This window comes from Acanthopagrus latus, chromosome 17 (assembly GCF_904848185.1).
Source record: "Acanthopagrus latus isolate v.2019 chromosome 17, fAcaLat1.1, whole genome shotgun sequence".
Lineage (NCBI taxonomy): Eukaryota > Metazoa > Chordata > Actinopteri > Spariformes > Sparidae > Acanthopagrus > Acanthopagrus latus.
This window is the reverse complement of record NC_051055.1, coordinates 16,166,176-16,184,564: the sequence shown is the minus strand read 5'-3', so window position 1 is coordinate 16,184,564 and position 18,389 is coordinate 16,166,176. Positions and strand designations below refer to the sequence as shown.

General features: G+C 39.5%; 1 protein-coding gene across 3 annotated transcripts; it reads left to right on the top strand.

Moving 5' to 3' along the window:
• The first annotated feature begins 353 nt into the window (after positions 1-353).
• Positions 354-18,088, top strand: tax1bp1b (Tax1 (human T-cell leukemia virus type I) binding protein 1b). Of its 3 annotated transcripts, none has more exons than XM_037074824.1 (18): positions 354-477; positions 2,811-3,004; positions 6,810-6,912; positions 7,847-8,037; positions 8,464-8,622; positions 9,579-9,727; positions 10,134-10,224; positions 10,933-11,118; positions 11,265-11,516; positions 12,338-12,508; positions 13,007-13,079; positions 13,323-13,441; positions 13,522-13,647; positions 14,208-14,294; positions 14,974-15,076; positions 15,197-15,354; positions 16,638-16,723; positions 17,028-18,088. In XM_037074824.1, exons 2-18 carry the CDS (start codon positions 2,828-2,830, stop codon positions 17,224-17,226), a joined length of 2,430 nt encoding a protein of 809 aa, XP_036930719.1. In that variant the 5' UTR covers positions 354-477; positions 2,811-2,827; the 3' UTR covers positions 17,227-18,088. The 3 variants fall into 3 exon arrangements, with proteins under 3 accessions (XP_036930719.1, XP_036930718.1, XP_036930717.1); XM_037074823.1 differs by having other exon boundaries at positions 14,875-15,076; XM_037074822.1 differs by having other exon boundaries at positions 14,875-15,354.
• The last annotated feature ends 301 nt before the right edge of the window (positions 18,089-18,389 follow it).

Sequence of the window (18,389 nt, the reverse complement as noted above, 5' to 3'; positions counted from 1 at the left end):
CATTTTCATTAAAAATACAATAAAACGCCAGATGCAAGTTATAGTTTTTAAATAAATATAGTAAATTAAAAATTAAAATGTAGTGCTTAAAGTTATAAATATATATCTATAAAGTAATCAGTTTAAAGTAAAGTATAAGTACCTTAGTAAATGTCATGGTTTCATGTATGTAAATGCTTCCTATTGTAAAATTAAATAACCTTTATTATGCCTCTATCTCCTATTTTGCCATACATATATATTCATATAAATCAAATAAAAATCCACTTTTATAATACTGGTTCACTATCTAAATGATCGCATTTAAAAAAAAAAAAAAAAAATCAGACGGGTGGGATTCCCAACCAGGTCCCCTGTCCGGAAATGACGTAATGTTGTTATTATTCCAGGAAGAGGGGACGGGAAAGCACTGAACTGCGTCAACAACTGTTTTTATGATATAGTCGGATTTCAGCTGCTCTTCAACATGACAATTGGGTATGTTTAAGGGCTTTTTTATTTATATAAATGTAACAAATAATACCTTGGACTCGAGCGACGATGTTGCTAACTGTTCACGTTAGCTAACCTTGTCCTCCAGCTGATAGCAGTGCTCTCTGGTTAGCTGTTGTGTTTTTCGTTAAGGGCGTTTTGACGTTTCTAAACAAACTTAACGTTTTGTGGTTAGTTGTTAAGTGTGAATTTGCTTGGTAGGTTATACAATACCGAAGAATAAATGTAAGTTTGCCTCATGCTTAACGCGCCATCTTGTCAAGTTAAGCGTGTTGCTAATGTTAGCTAGTTAGCTCGCAGCATGGCTAACGTAACCAGATATGATCAGTGTTTTCATATTAGGCCTCGTCTCGTCACTTGTAGTTGCTAGTTGTCAATTTAAGCCATTCCCGTGTACTTTCTCCAGAATTCTGTTTAGTGATTGACATCATGTTGAGAACTTATTCGATGGCTGAAAGTGACATCAGTGTTTAGAGTTTCCGATCATCCTCCGAGGTAATGTTTTGACTGTCACAGGCCTAATTACGTCGAACAAAATTATATGAGCTGAGGCCCAAATGGAAAATCTACCCAGAAGTAGAACTCATGTGGCCTTGTTGTTGGTATGAAGTTCAAATTAAGGTCATTTATATTTAGAAGAGTCCGCTGTCATCTAATTAATCGTGAATGAGGTGGCACTGTGACTGTATTTAGGGTTGGTAGAACCCAACGTGATGTGGCCTAAAAAGGCATAACAGGTAAATACTAGCCTACTTATGACACTCATGGTAAAGCTATGCTGCAAACAACGAATCCATAAATGTAAAACTAATACGTGCGTCATTCTTTACACGCCACTTTCTTATCTCTTAAAAGTTGAGGATTAAAACCGAAACTTTTTGGGGACAAACTTAGATAAAACAAATTTGTTTTGAAACAAAAACCGAACGATCTATTTTTCTTAATGTATTGAAACACAAATATAGTCTGTACAAATTAAAGAATATAAGTAACAGTTTTTCCTTTATAACCTAGTAAAGTTACAGAAATCCGGTATGTTAATGCTTTGAGTAAGGGACAGTCCAGTCCAGTCATAAAGTATTTCCACTCGGGAGAAACGTTTCAGTTTTGCTTTTTTAGGAAAAGAGCTGTATAACATAATCATTTATATATTTATATAGTCTTTTTTTGTGGCTAAAAAAACTACATTACAGTACATATTTATCATGAGTTTGTCTTCACCTGATCTTCAGTCATTGGTATATACATCACAGCACTTAGACCAATTAAGAGTCCACTGCAAGGTGTAATTGTTATATGACGGCCATCAATAATATGTAGGGTGCTCCAGATAATTAAAAATTGTATGGAGATGACTAAGGTCACATTTACCTGTTGGAATGTTTTTCCATCATGTGTTGGAAGCAAGGGGTCATGACTCATAATGTAAACATGGGTGTAATGGAGCTTGCTTGGATTTCCCACTGACTAATTACCATTTTGCTTGTCATGTGACAGCAACTTCCTAGTGGCAAACTTGGATTTTTTTAAAACTTTGTCCTGTCAGGGGCTTCCCAGAGGTCCACTTAAGATGAAAATGTCTCACTTGAGGAGAAGTAAAACAATTGGCAGTACAGTCCTACAGTGAAATCCAATCAAATTTCACCAAAAAATCCCTCAGTTTAAGCATTTCCTAAATTGGGACTTATTGGGCTTAAATCATGTCATCGTTTTTTGCTGATCAAACAAGGAAAGAACAAAACGCTGCTGATTCACTTTCACTGCACCTTTAAATGATAATTATTTCCTCAATAAAGCTATTCAGGGCTTAAACAGACAAGTTTCATACTGATGTTAAAAATAACAACTAAGCCAGTAACCAATGCCAATTTTGATTGTTTGCTGCAGTTAATTTTGTGTTGTTGTTTTTTTTTTGTTACTGCTTCATGCCATAAATGAAAAAATGAAGAAATCCTCATTCTAAAAAAAAATGTGGAATTGTTTGAAAGTCATTCAGTCCTTTGTTACATTTTCAGAAAGACTACATATTTGATCATACACATTTATGGAGCAAGCACATAGCCTTCGAAACAGATCATGTGATTCGGTTTCTCATGGATGTGTCAGCAAAAAAGTTATGTGACACATCAGCCACCATCATCATTAAATATCATTATATTTGCTCATACTCATACTGATATCATTCCTCCAGTTTTATGGTATAGAACTGACCTGCTTCTTCACTTACTCTCATTGTCATCAATAGCATTTTAGTGTTTTTTGTGTTTATTATTGTTTCTCATAATCATATATTTTGCTGTTTGTCTCTTCCTTTGTAGCCACTGCTGAGTAATTTATGGCACTGTTCCTGGACGGGACTTTATTGAGCAACAACATGGACACATCAAACTTTGCCCACGTCATTTTCCAGAATGTGGGGAAAAGTTACCTGCCCCACGCTGCACTGGAGTGTCATTACACTCTGACGCAGTTCATCAAACCAAATCCAAAGGACTGGGTTGGCATATTCAAGGTGAGCAATCCTCTTACATACTTAATGATAATAATGTCTTGGCTTATCTTAAAATGACTTCAAATCTATCAGTCCATGCTGTTTAACACATCAGACTTATGCAGCTATACTTCAGGTTTCAGGAAGGAATTGATCATTTTGACCCCCACCACACACTATAGTGTCCCGTATGGATCTTGCTTAAGGAGCAGATTAAATCCAATACGGTAGTCCTAATTTATTTTGGCTTCATTTGTAGTGAATTGTGGATGTAGACAGAAGCGTAGGACTCTAGTCTCCTCTAGACCCACATGCTTTTTTAAAAAATGTTCTACCAGAGATAAGATTAAATAAACCAGATTAATCAGAGTAATTGCTCTTTGTGGTTGTGTGTTGCACCCTACCTGAATGTGCTTCTGGTGTTAAGAGTCACAAATAAACATGTATCATAGAGACAGGGTGCAATGCGTCACACTCTAAAAAACCCACCCACCAGAGGGAAAACAGTCACTGGCAAAATATGCAACCAAGGGCTGAAGAGCTAACAAAGCTGCAGTGAAAATAAACCCCAAATGCTTTGCAGCAGTTGTGCACTTTTTAGTCTCTCACATTTACATTGTGTTGGCTCCAACCAGCTGTTTATTCTGACAACAGCAGATTCATATTAGGTCTTTCACAGCCAACATTGTAGGAATATGCTTCAGAAATTGCAAAAACAATGATACCAGCTGCCTATATAGGTGATACCTTCAGGATCCATGCATTATCCCCTTTTAGAAGTTAATGAAAATGTTGAAATCACCCTTCTCACAATGTCAAAGACTGAGAAGGAATTAGGTGATCGATGCCTTTATTAGGATCCACACCAAATTCTGGACCAAGACCCATCCTCCACCCAAGCTTCGTGGAAATCTGTGCAATAGTTTTTGGGTAATCCTGCTGACAAACCAACCAACCAAACACACAAACAAAATAAAGTACTACGATTGGCTCAGCAGATAACCCTACATCAAACATACCAGCTGCAGAAATAACACTTTTACCAACAAAAACAAACTTATTTGAGCATTTTTGCAGTTTATTGCTCCACACAGAACATTAGGCATACTGAATGTCAGGATTCCCAGTTGTTGTCCCATTCTTCCTTCTGATGCCTTCTGTGTCGACGTTGGTTTTGTTAAGGTCTCAGTTTGTCAACACTTAGTTCTGTGTTTTTTACCCTGTTGGTTGTATGTACCCCCACACTGCAGCTTAAAACCATTTTCTCTTGTTTGCTAACAGACAAGTGATAAGAAAGCACATTCATGCAATACATAGTCAGTGGAGTGATTAATTGGTTTTCCCCCTGGATGGGCAGGACGTAATTGTGCTCCTTTTTATATGTACTTATTATTGAAGCATACTGTAATGCCGTTAAGCCAGCCAAGACAAATAATTGCAGTTCTGCTGAACATCAGGCATATTTATTGTTTATTTTTTTGTAAGTGATGAAAACAATATATTTATTCTGTATCTGAAAAGCTTGTGTCCATGATTCATACACTTATTATGTGCTATTCATGATAATCTTTTGGCTTCATGAAATTGATATATACAGATGTTTTTTTGCCAAGCCCCACTGAGCAATGAGGTCACGTTAGGATACCTGAGAAGGATCAGCCAATGCCTGGAGGTTGTTTAAAAATTGGATTTGGCACTCAGTTGTAGCTGGATGCCACATCACATTGTGTTTAGCCTCAAGGGAGGCACCAACTGGCAGTGTGGATCTTAAAATCACTAATTTCTTGAGCCTCTAAAACACATAGCGGAGCTCGAAAGGCTAAGTGCACGATCATAAATTGTGTAAATGTTCCTGGCAATGCTGACAGATGAGAGAGTCAGTGCCAAGTTGTAGCATTTGTATGCAGATAGATGCCTGGGTAGGCTGTGCATCAGTGTTCGCTCCTGAACAGAGAGTTGGAAGCTCTTAGCTCCCAGCAAAGTAGAGCTAGTTGTGCCTTAGATTGTTTGGATTGCTAACATGTTCTCTGGGTTTGTCTCTTTGGTATGCTTTTGACCTGAATACAGTTTCAGATGTTTCTAGTTGAGTGATGGAGGTTAGGCTGGAAAAATGTCCTGTGGTTTAGGCATTTGAAACATTTAACTGTTGAAAAAATTACAAGTTTGGACTAAATTGAAAACAAGTTATTAACATTTTCTTTAAGTTTATGTCAGACTTTTAATTTATGTCAGACTAAAATAATTTACAAATGTTTAAATTATACACTTACTTGGCAATTCCAAAGAAAAGCCTAGTATGCTATTGGTGATGAATAGATGAGAGACAGGTTCTTGTTTGCACATGGACAAAAGCAGCCTTTGGCCCTTTGATGTTGGAACATTTACCATGCTGCGTGAAGCAAAGTTGCTCTCGGCTTCATGGAGGAATGTTGTTGGGACAGGTTGTCAGAGTGGCCTCAGAGAAGGCAAGCGCGGCTTTATAATTAACCTGTCTCCAAGCACAGCCTATCTGCGTGATTCATGAAGGAGTCGCTCCCAAATTTATACAGTCTGACTGGCACATAGACAATACATCACCTCCTGCAGCAACATTGCCACTGGCTTCTGTCAGCTTTTTTTTTTTTTTTTTTTTTTCGCAGATCTTCGCTGGTTGGAATAATGATGACATGTTATGTTTTAAATATACCTGTTGCATTGGTAGCTTGTAACTGCTTGTGTGTTTGTGGAGATTTTACTCTTGCAGCATTGCCTGCTTCAGTCTGTGTTTTTATGGTGTCTATACACCCTCTCTGTCGTCTCTCCCTCCATTTATGCACACCACAGACCAGTCTGTTGTAAGTGAAAGAGTTCCTCTCAGAGTTTTCAGCCACCACCACCTCTGCAGCTCTAATGAGTGGACTGGTAAGGGCTAGCCTTCAGTAATGACACTCACTAACTAGGTGCATGTTTTAATTGCTTCCTGTTCTTTACTGCTGGAGGCTGGAGCTGCACCAGTAACAATTGGGGGGTTTTGCAGAGCCAGAACCTTCCTATCTCTGGCTCCGACGAATACTTGTGGCATTGTAGCTGTAGGCTGTTTGTACACAGGTGAGAAAGTGAACTGCCCAGATAGTGAAACAGGAAGTCTGTCTACATCAGAAACATCTGTTGCAACAGTATCTATAAACATCTGAAGGAATATTTAAAATGTAGTTCGTGCAAAACTTTGAGAGTCACATCACACGACTCAAATCTATGTGCCAGAGGCTGGTTTGATTGGGCTTGTTGTGGATGCGTGTGTGCATGTGCCTGAGTGTGCACGCAGAGAGCCAGCCAGCTCGATGTGACTCTTGATTTTGTTTGACAGTTTTATGGCAGTGGGCTGAAGTTATGTATGTACTTTCTATACCCCTCCATCACCAGCCATCAGTTAACAACACATAAAATGCGTGTAATTACATTTGGGTTTTCATTTTCAAGTCACCTATGTATAAAATTTTCACCTATTTTCCTCTTCCTGTTTAAAGTGAGTTGTAGCTACATTTTCACAGTTGGGCTTGTTCATGACACGGGCCAAGCCACATGCACATGGTGACCAGGAGTTGGAGTGGTTTAAACAAGTGATCGTTTTTGTCCTTAGGAGAAATGTCACAGTTTGCATGGACTTGTACCAGCATCTCGACATAGATTGAACCCCGGTGATTAAAGTAATAAGGCAGTTTGAGATATTTTGGAAGTGGCACTGTGTGGATTCAGGGAAGTCTCCCTGTTAATCCTCCATTGTTATTATCTTACACTGATGTGGTGAGAATGTCTGGTTAAATGGATTCTCCACAATGTCTCACAGGTCGGTTGGAGCACAGCGAGGGACTATTACACATTCTTGTGGTCACCTCTCCCTGAGAACTATGTGGAAGGCACCGCAGTCCACAGAACAGTGGTCTTTCAGGGTAAGATCATACCATAGTTTTATATAACTTTGACACCTTTTAATAACCACATATCGGAGCACTGTTCAGAGGATTGTTAAAACTTTAATACCAAATCAGTGGATTGAGTTAAATGAGGAATTTTCCCCAGGGATATCTGTTCTGGTGTTAATGACATTTCAGTTTATGTGCTTTTTTTTAATGTTTTATACACTTTTTTATAAAGTCATGTAATGTGACACGAAGGGGAGGAAGACATGTCTTACTAGCTTTTTAAGATTCAAAGCCGCAACATGAGCAGTGTGTGCTCCAGATCACTGAGTCACTGCAGCACAGTTTTTCAGCTATATCTCAACACTTATTCCAAAGTTATAACCCAGCAAAGAGCGCTTATATATACAGCCTCTGCCTCAGAGGCACAAACTTTGAAAACCTGTGGCTTGACTTACTAAATAAATATATATTTATATATTTTGTAAGTCAAGCCACAGGTTGTCAAAGTTTGAGCCTCTGGGCCTCTTCTCAGACAAAGCTTAGGGAAAGGCACCCCTCACCCCCCTTAGTTTACTTGCCTAGTTTTGCTCAATTCCGGGATGTCAATGAGATCATAATTATGTTATTTGATCCCAGACACTCAATAATTGAGTCAAGATAGCCTTATATTGCTTTTTGAAACAATTTCAGACTAGACCGAATACATTAAAAGGATCGCTCCTTAAGGCACTTGTTAGTTTCTGATTCTACACAAGTGGGAAAAAATAGTAACATTTCCCCAAACTACTGTTTCATGGAACTTTACCTTTAACCAAATCACACACAAATATTTGATCTCCTTTTCATAACTGATTGAAAACCTTAAAGATAAATTAAGGACTGGGATGACTTCAAAGTTGTTGTTGTCATTGTTGTTGCTGCTGCTGCTTTCCTTCACTGACTGAATGTTGTTTTTCCCCAGGATATTATGTGCCCAATGATGATGGCGAGTTCTACCAGTTCTGTTATGTGACCCACAAAGGGGAGATCCGGGGAGCCAGCACCCCATTTCAGTTCCGTGCCAACAGCCCTTCAGAGGACGAGCTGCTGACTGTGGAGGATGAGTGCAACTCTGACATCCTGGTGGTCACCACCAAGGCTGGCTTCCTTGAGGTACAGCCCACCCTGGCAGCTCTACTGAGTATATAAGTGTTCTCAGATCTGATTTAGCTGTCACATCTTAAAATGGAAGTTCATTTATGTTTCATAAGCACATAATTCACAGTGGTGAACATTACACAATTATACACGGGGATTGTCAGGATTGACTTCATGATGGACTATATTTTGTCCCAGAAATAATTGCGATCTATGATACAATTCTCATTAAAAGATTTTAAAGCCACTGATGTATTGATAGTATGATAGTGTAATAGTCCTAGTACACAGTTTAAAGAGCAATGAACTGTGTATGATAAATTGATAATTATCATGACAGTCCTGTTATGTACTATTTTAGCATAGTTGTGCACTTTGTCGGTGAAGTCAGTTATAACGTGAATGATCTGAACATCTTGAACAATTTATCTTTGCGTGCAGCAAAAGGTGGAAGAAGCCCAGAGAGAGAAAGACGAGCTGGTCAAAAACATGGCCCTCCTGCAGCAGGAGAAGGAGCAGCTTGAAGCCGAGAAGCAGAGCCTGCAGAAGGAGTGTGAGCAGGAGAAAGAAACCTGCGCCCAGCTGAGAAGAGAGAACCAAGTAAGCTGAGAGTGGACCGAGCCCATTTTTGAAGGCGGATATGAGCGGCGGCATTTAGGGAGGGGAGAAAAATGTTTGTTACTGTTGTGAAAATGTTTTCAGTGAAGCAAGAGGGCTTGTTCCTTTTTTGTTTTATGTTGTTCCTTGTTGTTAATTGAGCAGAACATACTGATAAAAGTGCTAAATTATATGATTGATGTTCCAGTTCTTGGAGTTATTCATGGACAGTTTTACATTTGGCCAAACAGTCTCTTAGCACCCCCTAGCGAAAGACTGCAAACATGCAGAGCTACCCAAACTCATGATTCACTCAAATTATAAATCAAACTCTGACGGATATGAATGTCTGTATTATCAAAGTTGTAATTCAGCTTTTTATAGCGTAGCATTAAGTCTTAAAAGGAGTGTCAGTAATAATTCATATTGCTGTCCTCGGCCGTAAATCTGCTGGTTTTTAAAATGGCTTTCAGATGAAAACATGATTACAGATTTTGTGGCTGTTAATTTTATGACTATACTTTTATATGATTTTTTTATGTGGTGTGAATATAAAGATTCCAAAAATCTGTCTATAAACAAACTGTAAAAAAAATCATTTCCCTTTGCTTTTTTTGAAGTCATCGTTTAAGTTCGAAAGCTCTGCAACAAGGCATTATGTTCAATTTGATTTAGACTTGCCTTTCAAGGACAATAAAGTTTTTATGTTTTGAACAAGCTTAGAGTCAATCACAGAGATGGAACGTGGTATGCTACTCAGAAGTTAACATTATTACGTCATGCCTAGATTTATGCAGGTCTTACCTCCACTTTGAGAGATTTTTTTATTTTATGAATGACACTGATACTACTTAAGTGAGGCGTTTTTGTCTTCTGTGTTTTATTTATTTGATGTGTTGTCTTTATTTCTTGTAGTTTTATTTCACTTGTTTTCAACTGTATATTTTATCTTCTCCTAGGAGGTACAGAATTCTTCCCAGGCCTTTCAAGAGGAGAAAGAGGAGGTAAAGAGGAGGCTGGAGGAGGCCACAGCCAGAGTTATACAGTTGGAGGAGGATCTGATTGGTGTCACCCAGAAGGGCTTACAAAAGGAAACTGAGCTTGACAGGTGAGTTCATGATGGAGGGGGTTGTTGCAGATTTGTTGAATTGCTGGATTTTGTTACTTTTGCCTGGTTACTGCATTACTCAAAACAATTTTTGTGAGAATTTTGGATCTAATCTTGAAATTATGTTTAGCTGTAACATCTACTCAAGAGGAAACATAGCTCGCTATTGTAATCATCTCACACATCCTTGTTTCTGATGTAATGTATTACTACATCCAGACGGGGAAAGTAGTTGGCCACTTATATTTTCTGCCAGCAGCTTGTTTCATCTGTGAGTTGTGCATGAAAACAGCAAAAACTGTTGGTTATTTAAAACTGTTGGTTATTTTAAACACTGAATATCAGCATGGTCACAAGTCATATCACCATCATAGTATCTAACAATTTTTATGACCCTTTTGTTTAGTCTGAAGGATAGAGTGAAGAAACTTATAGCAGAGAAGGAGGCACTCGAATCTCATCTCAAGAATGAGAAAGATGAGAAGGAACTTTACAAGGTAATGCACTGAGAGTATTAACATGTTTCTTGTGTGTATTTACTGAAAAGTGTTGCATTATCATATAAGAGTTATTAACACAATAAAGCATGTCAGGGTTCAGTTAGCTGCTGCATTGCAGTTGTGTCCTTTCATGTGACATGACCATTATGTTGATGGGGCCGGCTTCGGTCGACTGCTTTGTTCGTGACAGTTTTATAATCTGTACTGTTAATAATATCTTGTTCTATTAGATTCACCCAAATTAGAAGTCCAGGTCAATGACTTTCCCGTTTTTGTTTTTACTGCTGTGATTTCTTTGCACACTCTTGCCCAAACATTTAGTCTAAACAGGGCATGCCTTATTCCGTCTTCCTCTGGTCCGTCTGGTGTTTCAGCGTCTTTGTTGTGGTGGGCACCACACAGGAACTGGGAGTGCCACACAGTGTAGTGTCGCCACGGAAATGAAGCCTTAAAACCTCATACCTAATTTAACTTGCACTATCACACTGGGGCTGTAGCACGGGGGAAAACTTTATGGGCCTATCGCAATCTCTGTTTTGTAATTGAGGTCATGCAACATTTATTTTAATAGTCATATGTTCTTTGGTACATGATCGTGATGGTGTTGTATAAATGAGGCAAAAGTCAACGATTCATGTTTTATAACTTGTGTTTTATAACTTCTACGTGTGTGTTTGCATGTGTATGTGTGTGTGCGCGCGCCAGATTCACCTGAAAAACCGGGAGCTGGAGAACACTAAGTTGAGTGCAGAGCTACAGATGCTGAAGTCTGTGGATGTGAACAAGGAGAACACCATTGCCCAGTTTAAAGAGGAGGTGGGACGTCTGCAGGCGTGCCTCACTGAGAAGGAGAAACAGTACAGAGAAATCCTGGCCAAAGTTTCCCCCTTGGTACAAAGACCTTTGTTTTAAAGCTTTAGTTGAAGATGAATTCTTATGTCATATGATAATTTGAAGATTATTAAAAACAAGAACAGGAATAATCCAAACCATATTGACACATAACCCTTCACCTTAAACGTGTTTGTTGCTGGCAGGGAGATATGAAGGCCCTGAAGGAGCAGCTGCGGCAGAAAGAGGAGCAGCTCCAGGCTAACCAGCAACAGTCTTCCCTGTTAGCTGCTGAGTTGAGGGATGCCTCCAGCACCCGCGACCGGACCATGTCTGAACTCTACCACATGAAGCTGGAGGCCGATTCCCTCCGCCAGGCCAAGGCTGAAGCGCAGGCCCAGTGCGTCCGCCTGGAGCGCCTGGTGGAACAGATGAAGGCAGAGGCCAAGCAGGAAGCTGTAAGGATGATAATCAGTCTGCTAACAGTAATTTCATTAGCATTACACATTGAACTTATTATGGGACAGGGTTGATATAATGGTAGACATGAGGAAGGTGATGTTCCAGGGTCGAATTGTACCAATAAGGAAAAGGTTTTTGAAAAATAATTCAAATTTGAAAATGTTTATATAAATATATAATAATGTCCAGGAACATATGTCTGTGTACACAAATAATAATTTAGATAACATATGTAATAAAATATCTCAAGTATGTTATCCCAAACATCAGCGAACAAAGAATTAGTGTCTAATTAGTTAATATATTTACAATATTTTAATATATTTGGTCTGTGAAGAAATAATGATACATCATAAAAGAATACAGTTGGACAAAATTTACAGAAGTAAGTGAGGTGTTATTTGCTGAATAGAGTGGAAACAGAGCAAAATGTTTTTGAGAGGGGTTTTTCTGGTCCTGCCTCTAAGTGAAACTTTTCAGACACAGTCATATTTAAACTGAAAAAAAAAAAAAAAAAATCAACATTCTTCCCCGAACGTACAGGTTCTTGGGGTACACAACCCTTCACGTAACAGCTTTCTAATTGTGTAAATTTGAATGTACTCCTCTATTTTAAAAAATGCTAATAGACATTGTTGATGTTTACTCACAATACTAAATCAAAAAATGTGCTGCTGCTGCTGATGATGATGATGATGATGAGGATGGTAATAATGGCACCCTCTATCCCTGCATTTATTTCTTTATGACCTCAGATGGATCCTTGCACTTGGCCCAATACCGTGTTGATATTTGTGTCATGTTTTTGTGTCACCAGACCAAAGCAGAGGAAGAAGCTGCTGCAGACCCAGCTGTTTTAGCGGAGCTGCAGAGAGAAGTGGAGGACCTGAAGCTGCGGCTGCACATGGCTGCAGAACACTACAAGGAGAAATACAAGGAATGTCAGCGACTGCAAAAACAAGTGCTCAGACTCTCTGAACAGCAAGGGGTAGGTCCCACAGGATACCAGCCAGCATACTGTATACTTGTCTTCGACAAGTGAAAGAGCAGAACTTGGATCAGATTTCTGCAACATTGTGCCTGCATAACACGTCTCACTAAATGCCCTGAGAGTGAAAAGGTTTACCACTTGTTATTGCTAATTTATTGAATTGAATAAATGGTAAAACAGCTTACAATAAGACAAATTCATCTTTATCCTTATCATTTAGTGTGCTTATGCAAGACATTAACACATTTTAATGTGTCTCTATAATTAACTACAAACTTAGTTAAATATACAAAAACATCTTATCCACTAAAATACTGTGGAATCTTGTAACTGTTTTTGGAAGATTTGGTTTGTGTTTTTAACTTAAGTTATTTTTTTGCTCTGTACTGATCCTGTTTGTATCCAGCTCATGTGTGCATCAATTAACTTCCTATCATTTAATTGTTTCTGTCCATTTGTAGCTGATTTTAATGTTTTTTTTTCCCCTGTGTGAAGGAGCTGAAGAGAAGCTCAGCACAAGAGGCCACAATAATCCCTGCATCAGTGAGTCCAGACACATCAGTGCCAGGTGAGTTTTTAAGTTTTAAATTATAATTGCAGTGAATATTTAGTCAAAATCATGGATAAAGTTCATAATATTGTGTTGACCAGCAATGTAATTTCTTAGTTGGTTGCCTTGTGTTACATATTTTTTATTTAGAAATCAGTCAATCAATATTTCAATTTTAGACTCTGCCCCTTGATATACAGGTATGTAGGTGGGTTGTAACATAGCATGCCAATGACTGTTGTTCCTTTGTTGTCCTCGCAGGGAGTCCAGGTTCCGCTGATCCCATGCTGGAGGCCATCATCCAGGAGAAGCTCAAAGGCATCAGCAGAGAGGCGTCTGACAGGAACGACAAGTACAGGAAATGCAAGCAGATGCTGGTGGTAAGAAATTTTTTTTTGCATGTTTTTAAGACAGGAATATGTCAAAAAAGAGCACTGGTTGATGTCTGACTGCCCTTTAGGAGGAGAAGGATCGTAGCTGCATGTTTGCTGATGAGTTGGCCAAGATGGAAGTGAAATTTAAGGAACAATTGAAGACTAATGAGAACCTGAAACTGCAGTTGGCAGCAGAGGAAGATCGCTACAAGGTCAGTTCATTAGTGCATACACTTACTGTAGCACTGCGCTCAGGTCGTCTGCTGATTGTGTCGCTCTGTTGCTTTCCAAGCGGGGCTGTCTTTGGACACTTACTGTGTTTTTACCGCTGGGTATGGCTGGTCTAGCTCAGGGATCGAGCCTTTGATGCTATCTCTCTCATCCCTTGAACATAGACGCTCTGACAGTGTTGTTTATGAGCAGGCCTATCTGTGAGACGACATTTTACTGCTGTTTATGTCAGGCTGTGGAGACAAGCGAAGCTTGGCTTTGAGGAGTCATCTCCAGTTGCTTGCCTAATGCTGTGCTTGGCTCAGGTCAGGCGGATATTTGCTTAGTGTCTCAGAGGAATTCAAACAGGTTGTTTTGCTTTGGGCGGTATTGTACATAAATCAGTCCTCTGCAAAGGGAAGCCTTTTATGGCTGTGATCAATTAATGTCATGCACTGAAAGTATTTCAATGATGCAGTTTGCAATCAGCAGCACATGTCAGCTGTTTAAGAGCTGAAAATGTCCCTTATTTCTTCGGTTTTTGTGTCTTTGTTCACTTCAGAGCCAAGTAGCTGAGAAGGGCCGGGAGCTGAAGGAACTGAAGGACACGCTCGCACTTGTTGTTAAGGAGAAGGAAAAACTGGAGGGGGTTAGTGACAGCTTTCATTTTCTCTTTTATAGACTTCTTCCACTCTAAAAATTCCCTGAAAAGTGCCATTCCTCTGCCATTTTCCCTCTCCCAATCTGGTCTGTGTTTAATATGCCTCTAATTGTAGAAGCAAAGTAAATGAGTTCTTATTTTCCATTCCATTACTTTGGACCACAGCAAGGTCCTCGCTGGCCTGAAATATTGCTTCGAGGTAATGCTGTTACAGCTAAGAGGAGCAGAATGACCCAATTTGAGGTTTAGACTATAAATTAAATTGGCGTCTGCAACTAACATCAATAAAACACAGCGTCCCATTCCCTTTGAAAATGAGAAGGGTTTCTTTTTTAATGAAAGCGCTAATTAAACTGTTTGTGTGAGCAGGAGAAAAGGCTAGAAGTCACAGCTCTAGAACTGCTGTGTGATTTTAAGCTGTGATGTATTACTTTCCTTGACAGACTGGGAGGCATAGAGAGATGAAACCAGATATGTAGCCCCACAGAAAACATGTTGATCCACATAGTAGCATTTATTTTTGCTACTGGTCTTGAGTCTAGTTTAAACGCTGCTGTTTCCTCCCCAGGAGCGTCAGAAGTCAAGCAGCAGCAGGAAGGGAGATCAGGGAGCTGGTGAGAAAACCAGTTTGGAGAGTAACCAGTCCAGTGTGCCTTTATTCCTGCAGTACCCTGTCCCATACACCCAGGATGCCCCCACCCCTCTGCTGGTCTCTCAGAGCCCCAGCAAGCTTCATTTTGGGAACCCTTACTCCATCTCTGACTCAAAAGGTTGGTATCCTTTTCACAAAGTAACGCAAACATTTTTGTTTAAAAATTCCCCAGTCACAATTGGCAGAAATCGCTGGCTTGTATTTACAGTCGCTACGTCTCTGAATCTTCTCCTTGCAGATGAGGGGGATGAGGAGTTCTCAGATGACCAGCTGCTCAGGCTGCCCCCTGTGGGTCCACCCTCCTGGGACAGTAATGTGGTGTGTATTCAACCCACCCGCAACCACAGCCGGCCAGAGGGCCACGAGGAGTCAGAGGAGAAGCAAAACAACAATAATGTAAGCCTCTCAGACTTTGCTGTGTTTAGCGCAGTATGCAGTTTAATCCTCATCCAACCAACATGTTAAACATACAAGTAGCACCCACAAATAACAACTGTGAAAAACAACCATCATAGCAAAATGTTAGATTATTTCCTCTCAAAACATTATTCGTTATGCAATTTAAGTAATTCAAAAAACAAACAAACAAACTACTACCTACAAGCTTATTTACATCCTTTGATTCTGGTATTTAGTTTTCTGTAACTTCAAGTAAATATTATTTGTGTTTTAAATAAAATAAATAATATAAGAAATATATAATGATAAATAATGAAACACCCACAGTTATTCATCAGTAATTCAACATGGAAATAGACAGTTTTTTCGTTGCTGTCGGTGGTTTGCAACAGTGTTAGCAACGTGCTGCCACTAACAGCCCGGCTACTATCCAAAGCAAAAAACAACTGTAAGAATCACAATTTGACCTTTAAAAAATGTATAAAGGGTAAAATAGCAGGTTTTATAAATAAAAAGGCAGTTTTTGTTGATTACTGATCTTGTAGAAAGAGTGACCGTTTTGAACTCTGTCAAGTCCAGCTGTTAGGGGGAAAGGCATATTGGCAGGTGACCAGACTTTGACATAACACTGACGCTCTCCATCTAGTGAATGCCCGTCCACTCACTCTACCCCAGTTTCCATCAGTTTTTCTCTTTGTCGAGGGCTTCCTCCATCAGCAGGGTTCTTTTTCTTTTGCACTGTAACGTTTCCACAGTGATTCCAGTTGTTCCTCCATGATCAGGGCATAGCAACCAGGAAAAACGATGCCTCTTCCTGTCTTTGTTGCGCAGTGGCAGATGGGCATCCTTCGTGCATTAATGTGATTTATTTTAGTGGGAAGTATTGAGGCCAGTGGGCCGGCAGCGGAAGCAAGGTTTATAGGAAACCAGTCTAAACTAATAGTTCCATTGATTAAAGCTGCTAATGTGAAATTAGGTATTTCTGACTGGCATCCCACAGAACCCCAGGGACAATGATACTTCTTGAAAGCACTGATTAAAATATTTAAGCCCTAAATAAAACAATAATATAAAGTCATTAGGGACAAATTAATTGACAAAGTCATGGAAAAGAAGGAGAAAGAAAGAGAAGATTGAATAAAGAACTTGGTAGATGTAACAAGAAGTTGGTAGGATTAAGCTAAATGCTAACGATTTACATCCTTTACTCACTTGTCTTAAATGTTCTCAAATGTAGGTGGATTTTCTTTTTTAAATGAGGTTCTATCTCTCTCTCTCAGGATAATACCAACGAACAGCCCGCAGCAACTGAAACCCACAGCCCATTTGTGAATGATGGACAAACTGCCTTCTGCTTTGATCCCAGGTAAAACACAACCCACACACCCGAACTCTCATAAATGCCATCAAGGTTTGCTGCACTCTACGATTTTCGAAACCTGTGCATTGTAACATGTGTAAAGTGTTTGTTCTGCTGCACAGCCCCCTTTTGTTGGCATTAGTCGAGCAGCAGGCCACCCACGTCGCATCAGACAGATGCTCTTTATTAGCCTGCGCTCCTGGTTTGCCCACATCATCACTTCACTGCTTATTAACGTGAGCGTTCTCTCCCCGCCCCTCTCGCTCTTTGTCTTTCTCTCTCCTCTTCTGTCCTCTTACCATACGTGCAGCATGGACATGAAGCGATGCCCACTGTGCGAGGTCATCTTCCCGCCCAACTATGACCAGAGCAAGTTCGAGGAGCATGTGGAGAGCCACTGGAAAATCTGCCCCATGTGCAGCGAGCAGTTCCCGCTGGACTGCGACCAGAAAGTGTTCGAGAATCACGTGCTCACTCACTTCGACGGCCACCCGCTCAACTTCGACTAAAGCAACAGAGAGTCAGCACATCCGGTCTGCCTATTTCCTGTCACCACTGAAATAATTTCACTCTGCACTCTTTTCTGCATGTAACGGTGTGAAGATCCACTCTTTAGGACTTTACTGACTTTCGCTTTGTTACTACAACTTAGAGAAACACTTTGAAGTGATGTGACATTTTGAAATGGCATCCTAATTCAGTGTAAATGGCAGGGCTACTGAATCTGTTTGCAAATCAGAAGGGTTTTTTTTTTTTTATTGGTGGCAGATTTCCCTTCATTTGAATTTGAGGAATAATTTGGGGGGATGAGACTGTTGTATGTATAAATAACAACTTTGGCTTCATAGATCAGTTACTACAGGACGTAACGAATCAGGGAAAGAGATAAGTGTTTACCAAACTTACATTTAAAACATCCAACCAAATGGTTCCCCCCTGAAACATCACCGTACGTCATTTGCGCATTCTTTATAGACCGCAGCCTTGGTGCACTATATGCAGTCAGGGAGATATCTTCACTGATTACATTCAGACATGATTATACAGTTTATCATCAGATCATCTATTTTAGAATAATTAAAGCCAATGATATTGTGAAAGCCTTGATTATGTCTTTGTGTATGATAGATTTGTGTTACGTTAGGTTTCCTTTGTTCTTGATTTTAATTATTTAATTGGAGTTTTTGTGTCAGGATTCTTTAGAACCTTCATATCATCAGCTAATCAGTGCATGCTGAGCTTATGTTCAATTCCCTCTTTTCGTTCTTCTCTTTTACAGCATTAAGTTATTTCATTCATAGAAATATTTCATTTGTTAAGTGAGTTTCATGTATCTAATATGAGCTAATAAAGTCAGTTTAAAAAACTGAATCATGTCCAGTTGTTAATGGAGATGGAACAATATATTTTTCTTCGTGTGGTGGCTGATAACGAGCAGCAATCTGATACCAGCGTGTTTAAAGAGCACATGCTAAGCTAATTTTCACCTGTGTATTTTATATTTTGGTATTATTTAGAGCCCAAAAAACATCAGTTTTCTCATCCTGTTCAGTGTATTCTGCCTCTGTCTACAATACACAAATAGAATATCCAGACTGCTCTGGTTTGTCAATTTTGATCAATGCAAAGGTGAGACATGGTGACGAGGTGTTTCATGAGCAATGTTTTCTCT